General features: G+C 46.9%; 2 protein-coding genes across 3 annotated transcripts in view; one reads left to right on the top strand and one right to left on the bottom strand.

Moving 5' to 3' along the window:
* Positions 1-25,751, bottom strand: part of CNGB1 (cyclic nucleotide gated channel subunit beta 1) — a gene marked incomplete at its 5' end in the record, with an annotated part of 66,099 nt that overhangs the window by 29,730 nt on the left and 10,618 nt on the right. The window contains 11 exons of the mRNA XM_083752042.1: positions 1,283-1,319; positions 1,800-1,875; positions 2,732-2,858; positions 2,961-2,994; positions 3,684-3,765; positions 4,224-4,296; positions 5,310-5,364; positions 5,455-5,587; positions 6,357-6,399; positions 7,377-7,410; positions 11,391-11,524. Of these exons, the coding sequence (XP_083608168.1) occupies positions 1,283-1,319; positions 1,800-1,875; positions 2,732-2,858; positions 2,961-2,994; positions 3,684-3,765; positions 4,224-4,296; positions 5,310-5,364; positions 5,455-5,587; positions 6,357-6,399; positions 7,377-7,410; positions 11,391-11,524 (828 nt within the window). The remainder of the gene's footprint in view (positions 1-1,282; positions 1,320-1,799; positions 1,876-2,731; positions 2,859-2,960; positions 2,995-3,683; positions 3,766-4,223; positions 4,297-5,309; positions 5,365-5,454; positions 5,588-6,356; positions 6,400-7,376; positions 7,411-11,390; positions 11,525-25,751) is intronic.
* On the top strand, positions 14,200-22,084 carry SPMIP8 (sperm microtubule inner protein 8). Of its 2 annotated transcripts, none has more exons than XM_083751390.1 (8): positions 14,200-14,419; positions 16,501-16,725; positions 17,295-17,356; positions 18,768-18,942; positions 19,735-19,796; positions 20,727-20,791; positions 20,884-20,916; positions 21,963-22,084. In XM_083751390.1, the coding sequence occupies exons 2-8, from the start codon at positions 16,503-16,505 to the stop codon at positions 21,991-21,993; spliced, it is 651 nt and encodes a 216-aa protein (XP_083607516.1). In that variant the 5' UTR covers positions 14,200-14,419; positions 16,501-16,502; the 3' UTR covers positions 21,994-22,084. The 2 variants fall into 2 exon arrangements, with proteins under 2 accessions (XP_083607516.1, XP_083607515.1); XM_083751389.1 differs by having other exon boundaries at positions 14,201-14,344.

Below are 25,751 nucleotides of genomic sequence, written 5' to 3'. Positions count from 1 at the left end.
GCTAGACAGCCACTGAAATTGGTTTGGATCCTCCAATCCCTGACCTGCGAAGCACAGAAGGCTTGTCATCCTGCAGAGGGCTGGAGAGGTAGTCTAACATTCGATTCAAGCCATACAATTGCATGCCCCCTTCCAACCTGGTCATAGAAATAAACTAGGAGAGGTGCTGAGCAAACAATTATCCATGGCAAACATCAAGAGCTGCAGTTATCAGCAGCATGGAAAAGCTAACTGAACTTCCTCATACAAGGCACCATTCAGAAACATTCATTCAGCACTCACCAAATGTCATTACAGTAGCCTTCTTCAACCTGGTGTCCTCCAGTTGTTTTGAACTACAACTCCCATCACTCATTGAGGGTGTGGGATGTAATCCACTAGGAGCAGTCAAATACAACATTCTTTGTTTTGCTAGAGTGGACAAGCAAGGGAATGTTTGGTCCAGCCAGTCAAAACTTCCTGTTCTTCCTGGCCTGGAGCATCCTTCCTTGCATGTGACTAGTGGGTGGGCGTGACCTTTCCAGACCTGGTAAAAGGCCAAGGCATGGTGCCACCCTCTCTCTTTTCCATCTTTTTGTCCTGTGAACTTCCTGGAATGAACTGCTGGCTGCCAGCCAAGCAGTCCCTCAGGTCATCTCCCTTATGGGATAAACCTGTTTGTATAAGTTTGTAACTTTAAGCCTAAAGCCTGCCTTCAGGGATCATACTGTGCTCTGCCTGGTCGTGAGTAAACTTTCTTTTTATTGCTTATGAATAACTGTGGTGTCTTTATTCTTTTAGGAGGGATTCAAGGTGTCTCACCAGGAAAATATTAGAACACATTTCAATCTGGACAAGCCAGACTGAATTGCGTATTATCTTAAACTCACACGAGTTTGCAGCTAGTTTTCTGCTGTGCACGAGAAGGTGAAAGTAAACTCTGCTAAGTAAAGGAACTTGCTAGTGCAAGTTAGGAAGGATATTAATAAACAGTATATCCTCTCCTGCCACCCTGAACATTCCCACAGAGGGCATGGATGTATGATGCTGGGTATGATGGAAAGATTTGGCCCAAAACATCCAGAGGGCACCAGGTTGACAAAAATCTGCCGCACACATAATAAGGGGGCATTCAAAGGAACTTCTCCCTGCAAAGGTAAGTTTAACTGTTAAGGTGCATCATAAATGAAGCTCCTTGGATCTGAGGGGTAGAAGCCCACCCGCGACCAACCCTCTGAGAAGAAATGGCTAAGAAAAGCTGCCTCCTAAACAGCACCATGGGAAATGACTCATTATGACTTACTTGCTTGTCCTGGGCCCAGGTCTGCAGCTTCTGCACTCTGTTGGGAAGAGAAAAGAAAGTGTGATGTCAAGGGGCAAGTTCTGTTGTCTCATATCTGCCTGCTCCATCAGCTCCTAAAAGAGGTTCAAAACCATCCTCTCTCAAGTGTGGTGTAGTGTGTCAGACTACAACCTTGAGAGACCAGGGCTGAAAGCTCCACTTGGCTATGAAGCTCACTGGGTGACCTTGGGCCAGTCACCACCCCTCAGCATAATATACCTCACAAGTGGTTAAGAGAGTGAAATTGGGAGGGGCAGAACCCATTACCCCCTAAATCATCTCTATAAAAAGTCATCCTAAATTAATGTAATCTCCAAAATTGATATCCTGCTCAGTAACTCAGATCACCACTGAATTTAATTCCACCCCCATTTCATTTTACCTACCCAGAATGATTTGGGACAGCACTGGAGAAGCAAAGAAGAAACTAGTCCACCACTAGAACATTAAAAAGGGTACCCAATAGACCCTTCCTCACCTGTCCATCTTCCTTCACTTTGGTGACAGGCTGTGGCATCACTTTCTCCAGTCCCTGAACAAACCAGTCAATAACACTGTTGGTCAGAAGAAGATCCTTATTAGAACCACACTCACAATTTGGGGGGGGACTAACAGCTCTCTGAAGAGCCCTTGCAACAGACCCAACACCTCCGAGGAATGTGTCATCTGACACTCAGCCAGTAGGAGACACATCCAAGTCCAGAATCTCAGGGCCTCAGTCATGAAGTCTTCTATTCTTCAGGGAGGTGACCCGACAAAGCCAAAATATAAGAGCATAAGATGAGTCTGCTGGATGAGACCAATGGCCCATCTAGTCCAGCATCCTGATCGCACAATGGTTCATCAGATGCTTCTGAGAAACCCTCAAGCAGAACATGAGCACACAGGCACTCTCCTGGGTTTCAAGCAACTGTATTCAGAAATATATACTGCCTCTGACAGTAGAAAAGTAGCCTTATCCTCCATGAATTTATCAAATCCTCTTTTAAAGCCATCCAAATTGGTGGCCATCACTGCCCCCTGTGGAAGTGAGTTCCATAGTTTAACTGTGTGGTGTGTGAAGAAGCACTTTCTTTTATCTGCCCTGAATTGTCAAACATTCAGCTTCACATAATTCTAGAGTTATGAGAGAAGGAGGAAAACTTCCCTCTATCCGTTTTCTCCAGGTCGTACATCATTTTCTAAACTTCTATCATGTCACCTCTTCCTCTAAAGTAAAAAGCCCCAAACACTGCAACTTTTCTTCATAGGGGAGTCGCTTCATCCTCTTTGATTATTTTGGTTGCCTTTTCCCGAACCTTTTCCAACTCTATAATATCTGGTTGCTGTTCTCCATTGCTGTGCAAAGCATTTATAAGCACCTGAATTGCTGGATCCAACTGGCCAAGCAAGGCTGCTCTGCACACTGACCTGGTCCCATCACCGCCAAGTGTTCGAGGAAAGAGAGAGAGGCTCCGAGTGGACAGGGTGTCAGTCGAGGCCCGGTGCTTCATCCCTGGTTCACTGAGAGGGCTGGCAGGTAAACTCCCTTTCTGTGCTGTGAGGGGGTGGGAGGGGGAGAGTTGGAGAATGAAGTTAGCATCCTTCCTGCAAGAGCCTGCAGCCAAATCACTAGGGCACCCCAAAGCCAGTCACTCACCCCGTTGTGCAGCCTGGTCTCCTGGGGTCCATTCCTGGTAGCACAAATGGAGAGAAAGCAAAAAGAGGAGCCTGTATTATGATTGCCAGCTCTGCTCCCTCAAAGGCTTTTGAAAAGGAGTAGAAAAAGGCTGCAAGTGGCAGGTAGGGAGGAGCCTGCAGTTCAGAGAAAAGCATCCTTCATCCAAAGATCACAGGGCAGTTCACAACGCAAAAAGACAAAATGAGAACCCCAAATACATAAAACAAAAACAAGCCAATAGTCACCTTCCCACAAACACATTTGAAAGTCCATTGAATGCTTATCAGGCAAAAACCTTGTTACAGAGAAATGTTTTTGCCTGGCATCTAAAGATATGTAATGAAGGTACCAGGAGAGCCTCCTTATAAAATTAAAAACCTATAGGTATAAATTCAAACAAATTAATGAATTCTACAGCATTTGGGAGCTTCTGCAACAATTCAGCGCAGCTTAGTTATTTTGTCAAGCCCAAGAGACTGAAAGCAAACTTCATTATATTCTATTTTTTAGAAAAAAACACTATCACACACACCAACCTGAGGAAGAGTTTTGTGTACGCCAAAATCTCACACAACACCTTGTGAGCCTTGGGTGGTCCCAGCAAAGTATTATTTTGCAGTCTCCGTGAATTTTGTTTAAATGGAATAACACTGTTGCCTTTTATTTGTTTTCCTATTTGTTCTGTGCCTTGTCTGCACATACCTCCATCTTTTTCATGTTTTCAGGTTGAGGCATCATTTTCCCAAATCCTTCCCAAATCCAAGTGATCACTTTTTTCCCACCACTTCAAAGAAAGAGATAAAGAGAAAAGGAAGACATTATTAGGATTGTTCATCTTACTAGTCCACAATAAAACAGTCATCACAGCTACAGCAAGACACATTTAGAGAGAGTGTTTTTGTGTGTGTGTGTCCACATTATAGAACTAAAAGGAATACACAAAGAAGATTCCCTCCTGTGGTTCTCTTCATCCTGTTTCTGTGGGAAATTGCAGTCAAACATTGCACGAGGACTAGTTAGTACATAGATTAAGATCATAGAGCATTTCTGTGCATTCCCAGCAAAGGGGCGGCATAGCTAAAGGGGCATAAATGGCACTCCAAACTGCTCTTCAGGGAGGGGTTCCTACTAAGAAGATTCATCTTCACACTCTCCACCTTGAAATTTCTACTTCTGTATAATGTTTTTAGGATTCAAGCACAGGCAAAGTTCAAAATACCTGGTGGGTTTGGGAAAACTTACATTTTATCTGGGGCGTTGTTGTCTGAGCTGTAGTACAGTTCATTCTGCTCCTCTTCTTCATCAATCACAGACACTAGTGGAAGTAGGAGAAATGAGAGAGAGAACAGGGGATTGGAAAAGAAGATACTTTCGCCCCGTCAGCTGGAAAGGGCCAGATTATCAAATCTATAACCTTCGTATCAGATAACTCTTTTTGCACTTCTCTTCCATCAGTGTATTTTGCTGTGTTTTGTTGTTGCTATTGGTTTTAAATTATGTTTGTACACTGCATAGATATATTTTTATTCGCATCTTACTATAGAAACAAATAAAGCAAAATTAAAAATAATAAGTCCCCCTTTCCCTGGTCCTTAATGTTAGGTGAAGGCATTCATCATGACATTATATGTGTGGGGGGGTGATTAAACATTCCCTTTCCTGTTGCTGCAATCCTACCCAGTGTCCAGTTTAAGGAGGATTCTTAAATCATTGACTTAATGACAGGAGCTGCTGTGAATACCTGAGGGACAGAGAAGAGGAACTCTGCGGAGTATTAAAGATATGAGAAACTGCACAGCTATGATTGAATAGGGGGCCTCTCATGCTGGTCAATTATTTACAGGCAACTTACCCCCCTATGGGGGCGGGTGGCACTGTGGTCTAAACCACTGAGCCTCTTGGGCCTGCCGATCAGAAGGTCAGCGGTTCAAATCCCCGCGAAGGGGTGAGCTCCCATTGCTCGGTCCCAGCTCCTGCCAACCTAGCAGCTCGAGAACATGCCAAAAAGTGCAAGTAGATAAATAGGTACCACTCTGGTGGGAAGGTAAACAGAGTTTCCATGCGCTGCTCTGGTTTTGGTGTTCCTTTGCACCAGAAGCGGCTTAGTCATGCTGGCCACATGACCCGGAAAACTGTCTGTGGACAAATGCCAGCTCCCTCGGCCTGTAAAGTGAGATGAGCGCCGCAACCCCGGAGTCGTCTGCGACTGGACTTAACTGTCAGGGGTCCCTTTACCTTTACCTTTACCCCTCTATACATCATGTCAGGGAACACACTTCAGTGCCCACTCACAGGCGGGGGACGCACAAACACACATAAGCACTTTACCTATTTCTTCCTCTTCCTCTTCCTCTTTCTCCTCCTCTATGCTCTGGACTTCTGTCTGAACACAGACCAAAAAAATAAATTTCACCATTGGAAACATTTCAGGATGAAAGCAAGACTGTCATCAAACTGGATCACCCTTACTCACCACGTCTGGGATATCAATGCTGGCTTCAAAGCTCTTGGCAGCCACTTGCAGCATGACAGGAGAGTTCTGTGCCGGCTGTGGCATCACCTTCTCCAGGCCCTGAGATATCCAGGAGAGGACTCCTCGGCCAGGGCTGCAAAGGAGGAGGAGGAGGAGGGCTGGGGTGGACAAAGAAGCTTCCTTCCTTCCAGACCTTAACAGCAGAAGCAGAGCCAAGACCTTTCCCCACCCAGAAGGCAGCTAGCTGCAAGGAATGGGGTCCCCCCCATTATCATCCCAAACATATACACAGAACCACCCAGTCATTTAAGGGTGCTACTCAGATGAGCACACCCTGAATTGCAGAAAGCAGGGCCTTTGATTCAGCTGCCACATGGGAAGGAGGGCAGGTGTTGAAAAGGCTGAGAAAGGAATTAAGCTCCCCATCCCATCGTTCCCAGATCTGGCTTCTCACCCATGCTAGAGTTCCCAACATATGCGAGTATAGCCAGATCACAAACTCAGCATGTGGATCTTAACTGCTGGCTCCTGGAACTATGGTTCTGTAACAAATACTAGGGGCATTTTGGTCTGTAATGCAGATATGAAACTTGCCTTTGGTTTGTCTTCTGCCTTAACAGTCCTCCTCATCTTGCCCAAAGTGGTGACTTGAGGGTCTAAAATCAATGCATCTCTACAAGGGGGCAGTTCTGGAGACCCCTGAAGGCCTCACTTTGTACAGTTTGCCACCAGCCTCTGAGTAAACCACCTTAAAAAGGAGCCTTTTTTGTGTGCTAGAAAGCTTCAAACAAATGACTCCTTCCCCTACTATTCCTTTTAGCCGCAATTCAGAATAAGGAACCCAGATGGGAACAGAGTACATGTGTAAAATAAGGGGGAGAGAAACAAAGAATGGCAGGTACCTGTCTGTTGTTGAGACAGAATCACGAGCATTTTCTTTGAACCCTAAATGGAGGAAAAGCCAAGCTATAAGCTAAAATTATCCTTGGGTGCTACTTGCATTTCTAGGAGCATATAAGATTTCTCTGGATCACATTTACAGCCACAGAAGATTTTTTGGTGATGCCCCCATGACACCTCCTTAAGGGACAGGGTTGCATTTTTGCAACTTTTCAAAAGAGATCCTGAAGTTTGGAAATGTGCACTGAGGTTCCACAGCACCTCTCTCCTCTACTGCCATCCTTGCACACTGCCCATACTTTTAATGTTCAAGGATGCACCTGAAAATGTTGGCGACACAACAGGTAGTTACGATAGCCAGCAGTGCAGAATTGTGAAGGGGTGTATGGTCAAGGAGAAGGTAACAACCCAAAAAATAGTGTGGGGGCCCCAGACTCATTCTAACTCCCTCCCACTTTGCAAGCCTTCTGGAGGCAGAGTCAAGCCACCAAGGTAGATTCCAAGCGAACAAGGCAATGCATTTGCAGTTTCATTTGCAGAGATGTCATCCAAAAGCAGTAGCTGCCTGAATTCACCTGTGGGTCACCTGTCAGTAATTTGCAGGAGGGATTCAAACGCATACCAGAAACATAGATTTGTGCAATCCTAGTGGATTAGAGCTTTCCATCACCCTCACATGACAAATCTACTAACAAAACAGGACTTTTTGCAGTTTGGGAAGTGCCAGGGACATTCATTGAATTATGGGATGAGCAAATTATTAATGGAAAAATACGTAAACACCCAACAAGTGGACCAGGCTGAATGCTCCTTGTCATATAACTGCCCTGGAAGCAAATCAGAATGAATACTCAGTAAGGGCAGGACATCTGCATAAGCTTTGCATTAGCAAATCAAAATGAATGCTGAATAAAGAGGCTGTCGGAAGGAGCATTGAGAGATTGTAATCCAAACTCTGCCTTGTCTCCAGGACTTATACACATGTACTCTTCTTTCCCCTCCCCATCACCCCCAGTTCTTACCATCTGCAGCACTCCTGGGACTTTTTTCTGTCAGCTTGAGGATTCACAAGAGAGAAGAAACCACAATCAGAGAACAACTCTCAGGCAGTGAAATAGCACCCAGAGGGTGGTAGAGAAGATCAGCCAGAAGCATCTTGCTCAAGCCCAACCAGTTAGTTCTCTTCTGCCTACTTGATGAGCAGACCATCTAATCTTAAATATCAGCCTTTGGACTAGGGCTCAAAGCCCTCCACACACCTTTCTGTAATTTCTTTCACTGTGTTGCTGTGTAAATGATGGACTCAGGGATGAGAGAGGGAAGGGCTGTCCTAAGATTGGCCACTGTGAGCACACCTTACTAGACTTGGTGGGCCATTGGTCTGATCCAACAGGCTCTTATCATAGTCTTAAGGGCTGGCAGCATATTACACTGCAGCCAGGTGTATCACATTAGCTCAGCCAGTCCCCCCTCCCAGATGTTTCAAGCTACAACTCCCATAGGCCCTAGCTAACAAAGCTATACTTCCACCAGCCCAAGCATTGTACTGCTGTGCTGGCTGGGGTTGGTGAGAGTTGTAGAGTCCGAAACTTCTGGAGTGCACCACGTTGGGGAAGGAAGGCTGTCTTGCACAATTGCATGTGCTGCAAAAGCTGCAGCTGTCTTAACAAAACGAAAAGTAGCCTGGAAGCAACATCAGCTCTTCAACCCTCTGAAGACCTGCCAACATTTTCTCAGTTGTAAACAGGGACATGCTTGTAACACCGTCCTCCTAAGCATTTCTGCCAAACACACACACAGCCTCCAATCTACACTACATGCTGTGGAAGACTCAACTCTGCCACCTGCTGCATTCGTGTACACAATTGCATTGATTGAAAAGCCAAAGCACAGCAGGGTGAGTTAAGCTCATTTTATAAATGGTGCAGAAGGTGAGCACAGCACACTCCAGTTGTGTGCTCTTGTTTTAATTTTATTCTTTAAATAATTTTCATTTATTACAATAAATGTAATAATTTTGTATTACAAGCATATAGGACAACATCTCTAATCCTTCTCTGCCACACCCCTCATCAGGTACCAGGTTATACATTAATGTAACTGTTTCTTTATCAATTCATACATGAATGAATGAATTAATTTATTACGGTCATAGACCAGAAAAAACAACAACGATAGTTTACAAGGGGAGTAATGGTGTCAATTAAAAATTGTAAAATTATACATAAAAGCAATACACATATGCACACACACACACACACACACACGCACTACAATGTATGTATAGACTTAAAAAATGAGGGGGCTTGTCCAGGGGTCAAGTCTTTTACTTTTTTACAGCTAATGCCCTCCGCTTGATCGCAGCCGCAGAAAATTTGGCCACTTTCAGTGTTACTTCTGGGTTTTTATCTCCTAGTAGGATTTTCAGCCGCTGAGATTCAGATCGACCTGGAAATTTCTGAACGATAGGGGAAATAAACAGTGACCTGATATCCCCATAGAGGTCGCAGTGTAGCAACACATGTGAAGCCGTTTCCACCTCTTTCAGACCACATGGGCAGACTCGTTCAGCATAGGGTTTGCCCACGTATCTGCCCTTTAGTAAGGCAGATGGCAGTACATCAAATCTGGTAAGGGTAAACGCCCGCCTGTATTTTGCGATTTGTAAATCCAGCAAATATGGTGTTAGATTGAACCCTTTTCCATAATCTTGGATGGCTGGATATTTATCTATCTTGCTCATATGGTCCTGAAGCTCTACATCTCCTATTCGCTGGCTCACCATCCTTTTAGCCTTTTCAAAACCTGAGGCTATAAGTTCTTGTGGGGAAAGCCCCAGGCCCTTCAATTTTTCATAGAGCAACAATCTCCATTTAGACTGGAACGGGTCTAATAGAGTCAATGGAGCCACTCCCACTGGGAAAAATATGAGTTTTAGCCAGAAGTGAATCTTCAGGATCCATATCCTGGCATTGATAGGGAGTTGACCTACCTCCAGCCTAATGGCTGTGTTGGAAACACAGGTAGGTAACCCTAGTAGGGAGCGGTAAAATTTAGTTTGTACAGATTCCAGGGACTTGAGTTTTTGACAATTAAATATCTGGGTGCCATACATCAGTTGTGGAAGTATTTTTGCGACAAAGACCTGGGAGGCAGCAGGAACATATTGACCTCCTTTTCTATAGAAGAATCTTATGATAGCTCTGGAAGATCTTTGCGCATTTGCAATGGAATTCTTAATCTGATGGCACCAGGATCCCTTCTCATCAAAGATTATTCCAAGATATCTAAAGGATGTTACTTGCTCAATAGGTTGGTTATTAATTTTCCATTTATGTCGGAGTTTTCTCTTGGAGAACACCATAATTTTTGATTTAGTGTAATTTATTATTAGGTGTTCAGCTTCGCAATACTCTGTAAGAGCTCGTAAAAGTTTTCTTAGACCCACACAAGAGAAGGAAATAAGTGCCGCATCATCTGCGTACAAAAGGACTGGGATTGGTATATTATTTAGGTTTGGGGGATGAGTACTTGCATCCTCCATCTTTCTGACTAAGGAGTTTATGTAGAAATTAAATAGAATAGGGGCAAGAACACAGCCTTGCTTGACACCATGGAAACTTTGGATTTCCTTTGATAGGTTCCCATAACGGTCACATCTAACACGGATCCGAGTGTTTTCATGTAGTCTACGGATAAGAAGCAAAAGACGTCTGTCGATGTTTGTGGCACTTAATTTTTCCCAAAGTCTGTGCCGGGGTATCAAATCGAAAGCTGATTTGAAATCTATAAAGGCTACATAGAGGGAGCCTCCTTTCTTTGAGGTGTATTTCTCCACTAGATGTTGCAATACCAGTCCTTGGTCTAAAGTTGATCTATGTGCCCTGAAACCAGCCTGGGCTTCCTTAAGGATGTGCTCCCATTCCAGCCAGTCCGCAAACTTTTCACGTAAGTGAGTTGCGTAAAGTTTGCTAATAATGCTTAAGAGACTGATTGGTCTGTAATTGGCTGGATCAAGTTTACAGCCTTTCTTGAATATGGGAACGATGATTGCCAATCCCCAGTCCTCTGGTATTATTGCTGTTTGATCTATGCTGGTGAATAGGGTGGCAAGGACTGGGGCCCACCAGTCAATATTGGCTTTGAGAAGCTCAGGGGAGATATTATCTGCTCCCGGGGCTTTTCTGTATTTGAGTGCCTGAATAAGCCTCCTGACCTCCGCAACCGACACCGGAGGCCACTCATCACCTGCCGCACACTGTGTTAGTGGCTGTGTCAAAGGCAGAGCTGAATATCAATTCATACAGATTATCCAAACTTGTGTGAGGGGACAGCACATAAATCATCTTATCTGTCACAGATAGCAAACTTTTTTTTTGAAAAAGAGGGTAGTTCAGACCATACTGTTCACACTAAACATATCTGCAACAATGCTCTGTAGAGCTTTTATTTAAGACCATTATCAATTGTGTATTGAATAAACTGCCACGTGGTAAAAGATTTGTCCTGTGTGGTTTTTTTTTCTATTCCTTTTATCACTTTTCAGTGGCCAAACACTTTTGTTCTGTAAATTAAGGATAGTTGTTGCTGTTCTTGTTTTCATAAAGCACATCAGATCCCACTTGAAAGCACATCCCAACGTGTGATCATCTCTGCTGCTGATCCATTCTCAGTTGTCCTATAGTAATCTGAGTAGTAAACCTCACCTCATTCTCACCATGCCATTCCCACTGCTGGCCCTTAAGATCAAGCTTGTGTTTGCCAAGGTAGAATGTGACATGTCAAAAGTCCATGGAATTAGCATGGTCCAGGACTGGCCCAAGACATTTTGGCACCTGAGGCGGATGCCAAAATTGCGCCTCCCACCCATCCCCACCAGGGAAGAAATGAGTGAGGAAGGAAGATCTACATCAGGATCTGATGCCCCCGTGAATACTACCACCTGAGGCAGTCTCCCCATCTTGCCTCATGAGCGAGCCAGCCCTGGTACAAAGCCCCCACCCCACCCTCAGCATGCCTTTGAGATGTCCACTCACCTGCCTTGCAGATACAGGCCCAGCTTCTATAGCTATTTGGCCAGCCTGTGAGTCTTTCCCCACTACTACGGCGATGGGGGAGCTGACAGGAGGTTGCGGTACGACTTTCTCAATCCAGCCCAGCATCCTGCTACCTGCAGAAGGCAGAATTTCATTACTGCTTCTTGCCAGGAAAAAAAAAGCCCAAAAATGTACCACTGGGGGGAGTCTGTGGGCATTTCTGGGCGGCTTCTAATTCACACGTTTAAGCTGCACAATGAGAGTTGATGGGGAGATCTTGCTCCACAAACCCACTTCCCCCAGAAGATCAAACTTTTTGTGATAAGTGAAGGGGAAAGTGAAAATGCACTGGAAAGTGTGAAATAACACTTGTTTTGATGTATTGAATGGATCCCAGGGCTTCAACAAAAACACACGCACATGGCTTTATGGCTCCTCTCCCCAAACAAGCTCACCTTACTTCATCAACAGTAACAATTCAAGCAGTGCCAAGACAGGGAGCCAAACACAAGCCAGCAGTTATTAAGCATTTTGAGCATATAGCACCCTCAATAGGCAACAAAGCCTTACTGTAAATTCTATCCTAGCTCTCTAATTCAATAGGAAGCTGCCTTATCTGCAGGAACATCTTGCCGATTGTCTAGAACTAGCTCGCTGTGGCTTTCTGGGTTTTCAAACATGTTCCCCTGCCTCCTACCTGGAGATGCAAGGGGACTAACTCAGGAAAATTTGGCATACTAAGAAGGTCCTCTACCACGGTTCTTTATAGAACCACTATGAACCACTCAGTCTAGCCCACTGAAAACTGAAATTACCTGCAGAAAGGCTAAAGAGTTGTGGATGCCATCATGGTCCTGTTGTCTCTTATGCCAGGGGTGGTTCTTCCTCCGAGGGCAGAAAGGTAGGGCAGCAAGAGTTACAGGCTTCCCTTGTTGTCGCTGCTAGTTAGAACAAGGTCCTTGGCTCTCCTGCTACAATGCAACCCTCTGAGAAGCTGGGAAAGGGATTAGCTGATAACACAGTAAACAAATTGGATTAGGGAGGCTGAGTTGTTCTAAAAACCAGGAGAGAAAAGAAGCCCAACCCGAGGCACCACCCAAATGAGAGAACATCTGCCCTGGAGCAGAAAGAGCTTAGCTAGCAACACATTACTGTTGACACCTAACTCTAGCACACTCCCACTGCTGGTGTTTGAAGGTGAGCACACATGACATTGGCAACAATCCATATCTATCCTGTTGCTTCTTGAGAAATACTGCAGTTTGAAGTGTTTTCCCTCACACCTGCTTCCATCCCATTTGAGAATGGAAGTTGTAGTTTGGATGAGGTGTATACATTTTGGACAGCTGTTGTTGCACATGCTCAGATGACAACTTCAGTGAACTGGAGCCCAGGGGGTGCTGTATTTGCAGGGAAACAACTCAGGTAATGGGCATCAGGCAAAGACATCTCTTTGGTGTGCACCGCAATGTACAAATGTAACTTGAAGTCCAGCAGTGTGGGGCAGGGAATGACCTCGCTGCAGTCCAAGATGCTAATGTGTATGTAGCCACATTTCACACTTTTGCAGGCAAAGCTCCATATATGACTCGTTCATGGCTTACTAGCATTGGACAAAGAGTATACTGAACATTCACACGCCACTGCCCAAAGCAGATGGAGTGGGTTCTCAATCTTCAGGACCAATCTGCGGGAGCCAGAGGCCAGTCAAGTTAATTGTGTCATTGCAGATGCTGTCAATTAAAGGATGATCCCTTTCCCACTGACTCTGTGCTGCTAACAGGATTTTCTACTGCCCCTAATCTCTTTGAATAGGCCCACTCCTTACCAGGCTTGCTCATATGTGGAAGAATGGAGTAGCAAGTCTCTTCCTGGATCATCCAAATGTCCTTTCCCCAGCTAACACCTTGGTTGCTAGAAAACTATTGCTCTAGCACATGGGTAGGCAAACTAAGGCCTGGGGGCTGGATTTGGCCCAGCCACCTTCTAGATCCAGCCCACATGCTTTTACATGAGTAGAATGTGTCCTTTTATTTAAAATGCACCTCTGGGTTATTTGTAGGGCATAGGAATTTGTTCATTATTTTTTTCAAAATATAGTCCGGCCCCCCACAAGGTCTGAGGGACAGTGCACCAGCCCCCTGCTGAAAAAGTTTGCTGACCCCTGTCTAGCATTCACCAACAAGTTGTGCTGGATCTTTTAAAGCCATCTACATCAGTGGCCATCACTGCCTCCTGTGGGAGTGAGTTCCACAGTTTAACTATGCACTGTGTCCTGAATCTTCCAACAGCCAGCTTTACCAGCCACCCACGAGTCCTACCCACTTTCTTCATGCCATGTATAACTTTATAAACTAAAAAGTCCCCAATGCTGCAGCCTTTCCTCATAGGGGAGTCGCCTCATCCACTTGATCGTTTTGGTTGCCCTTTTCTGAACCTTTTCCAACTCTACAACATCCTTTTCGAGGTAAGCTGACCAGAACTGTACACAGTATTCCAAAAGTGGTCACATCATAGGTTTTTCTAATGGCATTATTATGTTGTCAGTTTTATTTTCAATTCTTTTCTGAATTCCTTTCCTCCCAGACCAGCACAGAGGGTGTGTGTGTGTGTGTGTGTGTGTGTGTGTGTGTGTGTGTGAAAACTTCTCTTTGGCCTTTTCCTGCACAGGGCGGCTAGTGGCCACAGCAGATACTACAACCTCAGGCTCGACACTTCCTTCTTTCAGCCCTGGTGAATGGGGGAGATCACCCGTTACCAGGTAACTCCAGTGACATCGCTCTAGTCACCTAGCAACCTTGCCCTCATCACCCAACTGTTCCTTGGGGTATTGGCTTCCCGTTGCCATGGAGAATTGGGGGTCAATACAAAGAATGTCTGGAGGGGCAAGTGAGCCCTCAGCCCTGGAACGGGAAACAAGTTGAGAGAAGAAAGCAGGTCTCCCCTTGGATGAGGTATTCCTTTCCCTTTTCTTGCGGACTTGCGGGTGTGAGGGTGCGTCAGCGGCCCCTCATGCAAAGAAGAGACAGGTTTGCATTATATTTGCATTTGCTAATTGACATGCATAGAAGCAAATTTAGAAATAAATGCTGTAAGTTGAATAGAAATGCATCTTTTGGTGTGGGGGAAGGTGGTGACAAAGAGCCTTCTGCGTCCACTCAGTTTGCGGTGGGGGATCCTAGCTGCTAGTGGAAAACCCACGCACTGCTCCCTTCCGAGGGCTCTTGATCTTGAACCAGACTTGGGTCAGAGAGTCCTTCAGACAAAAGACTGTCCTCCATGAGCAGGACGTCTTAGAAGGCACCTGAAGGAGACTGGCACTGCTGCCAGGAGGAATCTTCATTTTCTAGAGCTCCATGGGTTTCTCCCTAAACCACTCTGGTTGCCAGATCAGCCCCATCTTTAGGGAGAGTGAGGCAGGTGCCTCAGGGGGCAGACAGAGTGGCAGTGAAATGTACTGAAAGGCAGAGCTGTGTGTGCCACACTCCTTGCCCTCCAGCCCTGAGGCAGGCCCCATGGGGGCCTTTTTGCCGCTGGAACTCTGTGAAAGACACAGGAGGCACTTGCTTAGCATTGCACAGGAGACTCTCTTTGAAGCAAGTCTATTGGCAATCAATAAGGCTGCTTAAATACTGGTAGGCCTGCCAGATTGGGGGTGGGGAAGGACGATAATTCAATGGAAAGGGCAGCAAATTAGCAATTGTGAGGTGGGGATGGAAAAGTGATGCAGAGCTGCAACTCCTGCAACTGTGACAGCCGCCTGGCAGGTCCTGAGTGCATGGAGTCGAAGGAAAGACATTTTCTATGCTACTTTTGAAGGCTGCCTCGAATTCCTTCCACAGGAAGCAGGAAATGGGACCTGCAGAGCCCCGCTTGTTCTGACACATTTGATAAAAGACACATGTTGCTTGCGTGTGTCCCTGTGAGCTGGGAAGCTGCAGCCGCTACAGTCCTTGCAAACGTAGAGAGGAAGTTCACTCCTAAGGCAGCTCTCTTGTTTCCTGAGGAACTTCCTCCCCAAGCAACCTCCAGCATTTTTATACAGCCCTTTGCACTTCTGTTCCTTCTGCTGCTCTGAGACACAGCAAGCACAGGATCAGTTTGGATGTCAGCATCCCACGAACCATGGGAAGCTGTAGGCTCACATTCACATCCTCCCCTCTCTTTGTGCATGTCAGAGGAGATGGAAAGCAGCCACTTTTGATTTAGGCTCATCACAGGTCTCTGTTACATCCCAGCTTGGAAATGTAACTTAATTTAAACTAGCTTTCCCTAAGATGGTGCCGCCCAGCAGTTCTAGATGACAATTCCCAGAAGCCTAAGTGCCTTTAAACCCTACCGGCTGACAGAAGACATAGTCCACAGCTGCCAACCAGATTTCAAGCTCTCTGCCGACACCAACACTGTTAATTATTATTTTTTAAATCCATTTTACAATGACTGCCAAAATTGGTGGTGTCTTGCAGAGGCAGATTTAGGGGAACATAACCTGTTTGGTTACACCGGGCACGGAGCCTCGGGGGCGCAGCAAGGGGCTCTGCAACTATTGCATAGAATGGAAAGCAAGATTTGAGACCTCAAGGTTTACCGCTGGGTCTTAGGGGAACCAGAAAAATGTGCTTGATCAGATCTCTGGGCTGGAAGTCAGTCACCCCTGATCTGCATGGATTCCAGTGGCCTGATCACAGCAGTTATGCATTCAAACCATTTCTAAGTCCTGGAAAATTATTATTCTTTCATAATTTTGCATCGAAGGGGAAGGGATTATGAACAAGTCAGAAGACTTCTGTGATCCTCCTAGTGTTCAACGTCCTCTGGGAGCTTCATGGCTCATATCCCAGCCTGAGGACCTTTGCAAACCAGTCTTATGCATGCCCTTTGTTCAGAAGGATGCCCAGGGCTGGCCCAAGACATTTTGGTGAATAAAAATCTTGCCCCCCATATCTTCCACTAGTAAGATGAGGCCACTCCTTCAAACAGTGAACTCAGAGATAACTCTAGCTCAAGGAAGAGTTTCTGCAGGAGGGATGGAGGGTGCCTTCACTTGCCCAGAGGACAGCATGGGCAATGTGGTAACTCCCCTTTCCCTTTCCTCTGGCTAATTTTGCAGCAATGGCCCAAACACTGGATTTGACCCTCTGTCCTCAAGATGCTCCTCCTGTCTACGCCTCTCCGGCGGTCCTCATCCCACTGGAGCCCAGAAAAGTCATGCTGTCTGGAGTGAAGCATCACATCTATCACCCCCGCTTGCCGACACTAAGGCAGATGGATATGGACACCGCGGCCTTCAAGCTCACAGACGAGCATTGCAGGACAACCACCACTTGCTGCAAAGGTAACTGGGGCAGATGGCTCATTGGTATTGAGAGCCAAGCCAGGGTGGGGACTTAGCATTGAACTCCAGACCCGAGTTTGCTCTGCTTGTGGTGTTGTGTGAGTACAGGGCTGGCCCAGGATGCTTCACCACTTGTGGCAAAAAACCTCTGCTGCTGCCACCATCTGGAAGCAGACTGTGGAAGCCCTGGCATGCTGAAGGTGGCAGAGGAGGCGGGGAGAAAGAGGCCAGAGAGAAGCAGGTGGTAGGAGGATGCGGCCGCACTGGAGGGAGGAGATGGAGGTTGTGGCAGGCGAGAAGCACAGGAGGCAGTGAGTGGCAGATCTACTTAGAAACCTCAGAGGCTGTTCTTTTTCCCCTTCAGTCCACCTATGCACCAAGGTGATGAGGACCAGGAACTTGCATACTGTATTCTAAAACCAAAATCAGGATTCTGGTGTAGTGGCACGTTCTGCAATGCACTTGACATTTTCAGAGAGGCAGGGCCCTTGGCCAGCTGGGATGGGGAAGGTAATCTTGACAACTCTGACTCATGTTTCTTGTTTGTGTTTGTTTCCCCTCCCCCAAAGATGATTTTGAAAATGCAACGTTCACCTTGGCTGGAGTGCCCACCCAGCGCCTCCCATCCCTGGTGAGTCACTGCCATCAAATGCTGCTGCTGCTGTTGCTGTCGCTGTCATCCTGTGGTCCATCCATCTCTGCAGAGTGTTGGGTGGCCAGGTGAGGAAGTGGAGAGGGCTCCTGAAGTTCTCATAGTTGGATGAAGGAGGGATTCCAGCAGATGCTGCTTGCATGGCACACTTCACCTGCTGCAATTCCCTCTTCCACACAACTATGAAAGGTGCAGGAGCCCTCTACAGTTTTACATCCAGCCACCTTAACTGGCTGCCCCTTCAGTGACCTGTGCATTACGCCCATCCCCACCCCATTTGTTTTTTTGAGCAAAGCACAGTCCTTAACTTAAGATCATAAGAAGAGCCTTCAGGTGGATCACGGTGGCCAACCAGATGCCTATGGGAAACCAGTGAGCGGAACGTGAGCAGAGGAACACTCTCCTCTCCTGTGGTTTCCAGCAACTTCAGAAGCACTGCTTCCTTCAGCTGTGGAGGCAGACATCATGGCTATTCTAGTAGCCATTGACAGCCCTTTCCCTCCATGAATTAGTCTTAATCCTCTTTTAAAGTCACCTAAGTTGGTGACCATTCCTGACTCCTGTGGAAGTGAGTTCCATAGTTTAACTATGAGCTGCTTGAGGAAGTCCTTTCTTTTCTCTGTCCTGAGCCTGCCAGCATACAGTTTCATTGAATGTCCATGAGTTCCAATGCTATGAGAGATGGAGAAAAAACTTTCCTCTGTCTACTTTTCCCAGACTATGCATAAACTTCTATCGTATCACTTTTAAAGGATGATGATGATGATGATAATAATAATAATAATAATAATAATAATAATAATAATTTTATTATTTATACCCCACCCATCTGGCAGGGCTTCCCCAGCCACTCCGGGGGGCTCACAGCGTATATCAAAACATACTAAAACATCAAACATTAAAAACCTCCAGATACAGGGCTGCCTTCAGATGTCTTCTAAAAGTCATACTTACTCCTTGGAGACATCAGTGCATTCTGAACATGCATTTCAAAGCAGAAAAAAGTGTGTGTTCATACATGCTTCCTAGAAACATGCAGCTGCACTTAACCATCTCTCACAAAGCCTGAGGCGGTTGCATGGGGTAAGTGGCACAAATGCCCATCTACCTGGTGCCACTACCCACTGTGTGCTCTGTGCCAGCCTTTCCCAACCTAGTGCCCTCTGGCTGTTTTGGACTGTCTGTAATTCCCACCAGCCCCTATGGGATTTGTAGTCCAAAACGACTGGAGACCACTAGGTTGAGGGAAGCTGATCTGCACACATTTCCCTCTCAGAAACTGAGGTAGGCATCACCGCATGCAATCCCTTAAACTGAGCGCAGGAAACTCTTCTGTGCTCCGCTGCGTCCGACTGCAGGGCCGCCTTGTAGTAACTTTGTCATTGCTCAGGGTATGACAGAACTGGGCAAGTCATTGACTGAAAAGTACCGAGCAGGGAAGATGGCGCCTCTCTTGCCCAGCACCAACCAGGAGGAATGGCCCAGCTACACCAGGGCTATGGACGACTGGTCTCGCTTCGTATCCAGCGCAGGAGAGTTCAAGGTGCCCAACTTTAGCAAAAAAGGTAGGAGGTACAGCTGCCTTCAGCATCCTTCTGTCTTTCAGGAAGTTGCATCACGGCCATTTCCTGGAGTGATCAGGTCCTCAAAGTGAGAGCTTCCCCAGGGAGTGGTCTTTGGGATGTACATGGCAAGGCCTCGGATCAACCCCTAAAGCTCCTCCAGGTGCTTCCCAGCCTGTGGTCTTGCTTTGTCCACATGGTGATTTTGCCAAGTCATAGAACGGTCATGAAAAAATGTTCCCAAGCCAGGACTGATTAGAAAGAAGGTTCTGTGAACTGGAAGGCAGAAGAACCACGAGGGCCTTTGCACCAATCCCTGATGTCTTTCAGCAACACGTAGTGGAAATGATTAGGATTAGCCATCCCCAACCTGGTGCCCTCCAGAAGTTTTGCACCACAACTCCCATCAGCCCTGGGCAATGCTTAGCCACAGAGACATGCTACTAACAGCCCAAATGGTTTCCTATGAGTGGCGAAGTGTAAAGTTCCCTTCCTGAATGGGGAGATTTTTTCAAATGCAGGAATCCCAAAGCAATCCCCAGCATTGCATGGACTGACTCTGCCCTCCCTCCTGACCTTCCTTTACTTTCTCATTCTGAAGCCACTCAGTGCAGAAGGAAGGAGTTGGGGCACTTGCTTTTCGCACAGCAAGTCTTGCCAAATCCCTGCCATTCCCAGCTTTCCCTGTGGGCCTGCGCATAGGAACACGCCAGAAGCACTTGTGGCTACTTAGCTGCATCAGCCACAACTGGCAAGGCAGACCAGGAGATTAAGCCCTCTGTGCTTCTTTCACAGTTCTTGGGTTCAGCTGTTATGCCGTGAGGTACTTAAAACCCGACGTCACGCAGACCTGGCGGGTAAGAGACTGTTGTTCACTAGTGTGCATATTTGGGGTGAGGAGTGGGAGGTGGTGGCTGAAGCAGCTTTTGTCTGGATGCGCTGGAGAGAATTTCTGAACCTGGGGTGGCGGAGTAAGGACGTCAGGACCAGGGACTGAATGCGGCCCCCTTTGCCTCTCTCTGGCCCCTGGGATTCTCTGCAAGCTATGTCTCTCACTGCCCCTTTCTCAGGTTGTTTCCTGGTAAAAAAAACATCCTTGAATCTCTGAAAATGAATTTTGTTAGCTTGGAACCAGAATGGAGGGGGGGGGGGGAGAAGAAAGGCAGTGTGTGTGTGTGTGTGTGTGTGTGTGTGTGTGTGTGTGTGTGTAGAAAGAAACCTCAGTTTGTGTGGCTGGCAGAAAGCCCTGCTGGGCAAAAGGTTAAGAGCAGGCATAGGCAAACTTGGCCCCCCCAGATGTTTTGAGACTGCAACTCCCATCATCCCTGACCACTGGTCCTGTTAGCTAGGGATTATGGGAGTTGTAGTCCCAAAACATCTGGAGGGCTGAGTTTGCCTAGGCCTGGTTAAAAGTCACAACTGTTGCCTCTGGCTCCTTGCTGCCTCTGGCCATTACTGGCATACAGGCCCCCAGAGGGTTGCTTCTTAAGAAAATGTGGCCCTCAGGCTGGAAAAGAAGGGCACATTCTAAGAAGGGCACCTTTCTAAGAAGGGCACATTCACAGCCAGGGTCTCCAGTCCACAGGGTGGGGGAAATGGATAACTGAGTAGGGAAGGGAATAAAATGAAATAGAGCATCCCCAGAGAGGATGTGGCTGGTACTCTGAACAGATGCACTCTACACTGCAATATTTTGTGTTAGGTTCTGCACTCCACCCCCACATACCTTGGATTTAAGATTCAATTCAAAACTTAAAGCATCATCTTTCTCCCCTGTTTCATGCTAGTATTGCCTCAACCAGAACCCAAGTTTGAGTAGATATGGACCAAAGCCCATGCCTTACAACACTGTGTAAGTATCATCACATGCACCTAAATCCCCTTAGGGTTAACAATCACCTCCCCCATAGCCCTTGAATAACTCGTCTTTTTGTTTTGTTGCAGCAATACCTACAGGAGCTTTGGATCAGCACACAGGTAACTGGCTCTGCTGGCGCCAAAGGAACAAAAGGGGCCAAAAAAATTAAATCCCACCCAATTCAGTGTGAGAGAGGAAAAAGTCACATGCTATTGAATGAAGGCTATCCAGCCATCAATGCTCATGAGCCAGATACAACCAGTTCATTGTCAACTGGGCAGGCTTTGATCTTGCTCTTTTTGGAGCAAGCCTTCAGGCTCACACATGGCTTTCATTAAGAAGAGCCTTGTTATCTGGGGGCCAAACTGGATGTGACTCGAACCACAATGGAACTCACCCACTTAGATGACTTTAAAGAAGGTTAGCCAGTTTCATGGAAGAGAGTGCTATTGATGGCTACAAGGTCAGAGACAGTAGTGCTTTTGAATACCAGTTGCTGGAAGGAGTGGAGAAGAGTGCTCTTGTTCTCAGGTCCTGCTTGAAGGATTCTCACAGCCATCTGGTTGGCCATTGTGAGACCAGGATGCTCAACTAGATGGGCCATTGGCCTGATCCAGCAGGCTTTTCTTATGTTCTTAAATTAAACAGGAAAAGGTTTTCAATGTGTATGAATAACCCCCCTCAAAGAATGGTGCTTTTATGACACAGTAAATGAATGTATAGAAAAGGACAGTGGTTGCTGAGAGTACAACTTGCACTAGATTTTCATTCAGCAGGGAAAAGTCATTTTAGTACACTGGATGGACAGTGGAATCGGGAATTCAAAGATGGGAATTCAGAACACTCATCTTTCGCACATGGACAAAACCAACCACCACCAACCGTCCCCAACCTGATACCCTCCAGGTACCATCTTGGTGCTTTGGATTATAACTCCCACAATCCCCATTCACTATGGCCATCAATGGGAGTTGTAGCCCAGACACCTAGAGGACACCAAGTTGGGCAAGGCTGGACAAGACTCTTTGTACACCACCCCTAAGTCAACTAATGGCCCAGGAAGCAGCACCAATGCTCCCAGCTCAAGCGATCTGACCTTGGGCGACTCCAATTTCAAAATAACTGATTGTGGATATATGAAATGGTCTCTTCTGTTGCTTTCTAGCCGCTCTCACTATCTCCAACCTTGGCGCTAGGAGACAGGCCACCGAAAAAGAAGCCACATGAATCTTCTCCTTCAGCTTTTGAACATCCACAAGGAATAAATGCTATTGGTTCAACAAGGAAGGTGCAGAGAAGGCGTTTCCTGGTCAAATAAAATACACTTCAAAGTGGGGGATGAGGAAACAGGAGGGGAGCAGCAAGGATAGCTAGTTCCCCCCACCCCAAAACTGTCTTGGCCTTCTTCCCAGCATGCTACAGCAAAGTGGTTCACAACGAAGAGACTGCTGGCCAGCCTTCACTGAGCATGTCTTACTAGATTCAGGAGGTGCCATCTTTGGTTCTTTGCAGCCATCAAGCCTGTTGGCCCAGAGCTTTTCAATGTATTGCTGCAACAAAATGAAGAGTAGTGGGACTTAAAAGGGAAAGCATTGCCAGGGGCCAGAGAATGGGCGATCCGTTGAAGTCCCTGATCACAGAACTTTCAGGTTCAGAGACAGCACTGTTACCTGGTAGGGGATGCATTTTTTGAGGTAAAGGACAGGAAGGGGGAGCAGATGGGAACGTCTCTTTGTAGCTCCTATCCCCCAGTTTGCAGTCTCAGTGCTATATGAAGTGGTTCTGTTGTGATCATGATGGAAGCGAGGAGAGGCGATTTCTGGCCTCTGTATAGCCCAAGCCTGAAGGGCTCCATCACATGAAGTCAGTTAGTCTAACCTTCACCTGTGCCCAAAGGACAAATACAGGGAGCCAGAGCAAAAGGTGGTGCAGCCTCTCACCCTTCTCCCAAGAGGGAGAAGGAAGCAGGAGGGCTCCTTCATCCCTCCTCCTGGCTCCCCTTACTTTATCCTGGCAATGCGAGTGGAGCAGGAGACCTTGGGCCAACCCCCCTGTCCCCAGCTGATGCCTTCAGCCTCCGCAGGGCTAAGAGGCATGCTTGGACTTACAAACATACCTCAGCCAGTTCCCAGGATGGCTTGGAATGCTCAACATTTTGCAATGGGAGGATGTACAAGGGGCCTGCGTGTTGTGAGCCCACAAAACATCCCAGGCAGGTGCTGGATTGGAACTGCAGGAGCTTCTGGCTTTTGTATTGTCACGGTAGGCTAGAAGAATGAGGCATCCTCAGAAAGTGATTGCCCTCCCTTCCCAGAGAACATTTCATGTCCTCACCGATGATACCAGTATACCGTATTTTTTGCTCTATAGGACGCACCTTTTCCCCTCCAAAAATTAAGGGGGAATGTGTGTGCGTCCTATGGAGCGAATGCAGGCTCCTTGGCTTCAGCGATAGCAACACAAAGCCTCCGAAGCACAGAGGGAGCACTCCCTCCGCGCTCTGGAGGCTTCGTGTTGCTTTCGCTGAAGCCTGGAGAGCGAGAGGGGTTGGTGCGCACCGACCCCTCTCGCTCTCCAGGCTTCAGGGATAGGCTTTGGGTTCCTTTTGCTAAAGCCAGGAGAGCAAGACTCTCCTGGCTTCAGCAGAGAGGGAGAGCTGCACAACGCCCCTTCAGCGAAGCGGGAGGAGAAATGGAAGGGGCTCCGTTTCTCCTGCCGCTTCGCTGAAGGGGCGCTGAGCAGAGAGGGGGAGAATTTTTTTTCTTGTTCTCCCCCTCTAAAACAATGTGCGTCTTATGGTCGGGTGCGTCCTATAGAGCGAAAAATACGGTAAGTCACAGATCCGCATGCACTTCTGTTTAATGGCAAGTAGAGTTGGCATGCTGGTCAGCTCCCTGCCTAGTCTTTTCACCAAGATTGTCCTTGGACCACAGAAGGGAGGTGAAACATCCTCTGGCTGCTGCCCTTGGCCAGGGGGCAAAGGGCTGCTGGATTGGTTGCTGCAGCACCTCTCTGCCCAAGGAAGTATCAGCCCAGCACCAGATGGATACCACTTTGGGAAACAGTCTTCATCCAAAAACTGGGATAAACAGAGCTATATGGCTTAGGCCCAGGCTATCTGAAGGACCATATTCTCCAATAAGACCCTGCCCAGGCTCTGAGATAATCAGGGGAGGCCCTTCTCTCAGCCCCACCACCTGCACTGGCACACTTGGTGGGGACACAGGAAAAGCCTTTTCAGTGGCTCCTCCCAGACTTTGGGACTCCCTTCCTAGAGAAGCCAGACTGGCTCTCTTTGTTGTCCATCTGGCAAGTGAAACCCCTTTTTATCCTGACAAGCCTTTGGGAACCGTTTTTAAAGGAAAGGGCTTTTAATAGTGCTGTGTGGTTTTTGCTGCATTTTAATAGGTTTGTTTTTGTGTTGTTTTAATTCTATTATAGTTTAATTACTTTCTAATTATCTTTTATATGTTTTTAGCTTTTTGTATTTTATCTGTGTTTTAATTTGTGAAAGCTGCCTTGAGTCCCAGGCTGGGGGAAAGGCAGGGTTTAAATACAATAATGATGTACTGTACAATAAATATTCCACAAATGCTGCTGTGCAACTTTCTGTGCAACCTGCCCTTTTTAATGTCACGGTGGTGCCATTTGTTAGCAAGGGTGAGTCAGTGAGGGTTACAAGCCTGGCGTCAGCCAAGGACAAAAGCTTTCACACTGTTTACCTGCTACAGCTGCAGGTTTCTTCCAAGTGGAATGCAAGCAGTCATTAGCGACAAGGGTCACTTACCCAGCCTGGTGGCCTCCAGATGTTTGGACCACAACTGCAAGTTGGCTGAGGCAGCTGTAGATAGGATAAAGTGGGAAATGGGAGCCCTACGGATGCTCTTCCAACCTCTTCCTCCCTAGGGGAAGGGGCAGAGAAGGTTGTCATTAACATAAGGCAAGAGGTTTTCAACCTTTTTGAGTCCATGACTCCCTTGACCAACTACTGTACATTCTTTCTGCGGCACCCCGTGGGGCTCAGGAGCCTAGTTATGTCACCCTTGCCTGCAGAGCTGGCAGCCTCTCACCCTTTTTTGAACACCCTCCCTTGTGGAGTTTTCCCTCAACCTCTTCTCCTCTCCCCTCTCCTTGGGAGTCCTCTGGGCCGCCACTGCTGCTGCCCCTGCCCTAAAGAGAGGCACCTCCTCACACTGCCCCACAGGGGCCTGGGACTTGTTTGTCCATTCCCAACAGCAAGGGCTGGAGGACTGACTGGCTAGGCTCCTTTGCCTGCTTGCTTGCTTATTCTGAGACGGCCTCAGCTCCTGCACCCCCTGGCCAGCCCCCGAGGCACCATTCACCAGCTATAGCCAGAGCTACTGTAACAAACAGCTGTGCAAGCCTTTGGGAGGCAGAGACATGAGAGGGCATCAGAGGAGGTAGGGAAGGAAAGAGGAACAGAGGCCAGTGTTGCCTGCGGCACCCCTGACCATCATTCGGCACACTGCTTGAAAACCACAGGCACAAGGCATCAAATCTACATATTATGTGCTGGTATTAGACTGCAGTTTCTTAATTCTTGCTTTCCTGATGTTACTGCATTTTTATGTTATTATACTTTACAATTGTTGGGATGTTATTTGCAATGTTTTGCTTATTGTTGGGAGCTACTTTGAGCTTAACTTTGTTGCTGAAAAAGTGACAGTCTTACATGAATTAAAATCAAATGTTGATGATGATGTCTTCCTGTGTTGTTTCCATGATTCTAATCAATACTTTTAAAATATCCAGCCACCATCTTACAGGTCAAATGCCCAGCCCTACAGCAGTGGTAGTGGGGTTTGGTGGCTAGCAATGGACTTAGTCTAGGTAGACCTTGGTTGAAATCTCAATTCAGTCAGAAACGTCATTTGGGCCAACTGCACTATTTCAATCTCACATAGTTGTTGTGAGGATTGGAAAAAGATGGGCC

Source organism: Podarcis gaigeae (assembly GCF_964106915.1).
Source record: "Podarcis gaigeae genome assembly, chromosome: 8".
In the NCBI taxonomy this organism is placed as follows: Eukaryota; Metazoa; Chordata; class Lepidosauria; order Squamata; family Lacertidae; genus Podarcis; species Podarcis gaigeae.
The sequence above is the reverse complement of the archived record's forward strand: the minus strand, read 5'-3'. Positions and strand labels throughout refer to the sequence as shown.

Excerpts from the sequence above, each read along its gene's own strand:
- SPMIP8 (XM_083751390.1), top strand. The coding sequence starts at position 16,503 with ATGGCCCAAACACTGGATTTGACCCTCTGTCCTCAAGATGCTCCTCCT. Across the intron at positions 16,726-17,294 it reads AACCACCACTTGCTGCAAAG|ATGATTTTGAAAATGCAACG; the intron begins GTAACTGGGGCA and ends CCTCCCCCAAAG. Across the intron at positions 20,917-21,962 it reads AGCTTTGGATCAGCACACAG|CCGCTCTCACTATCTCCAAC; the intron begins GTAACTGGCTCT and ends GTTGCTTTCTAG.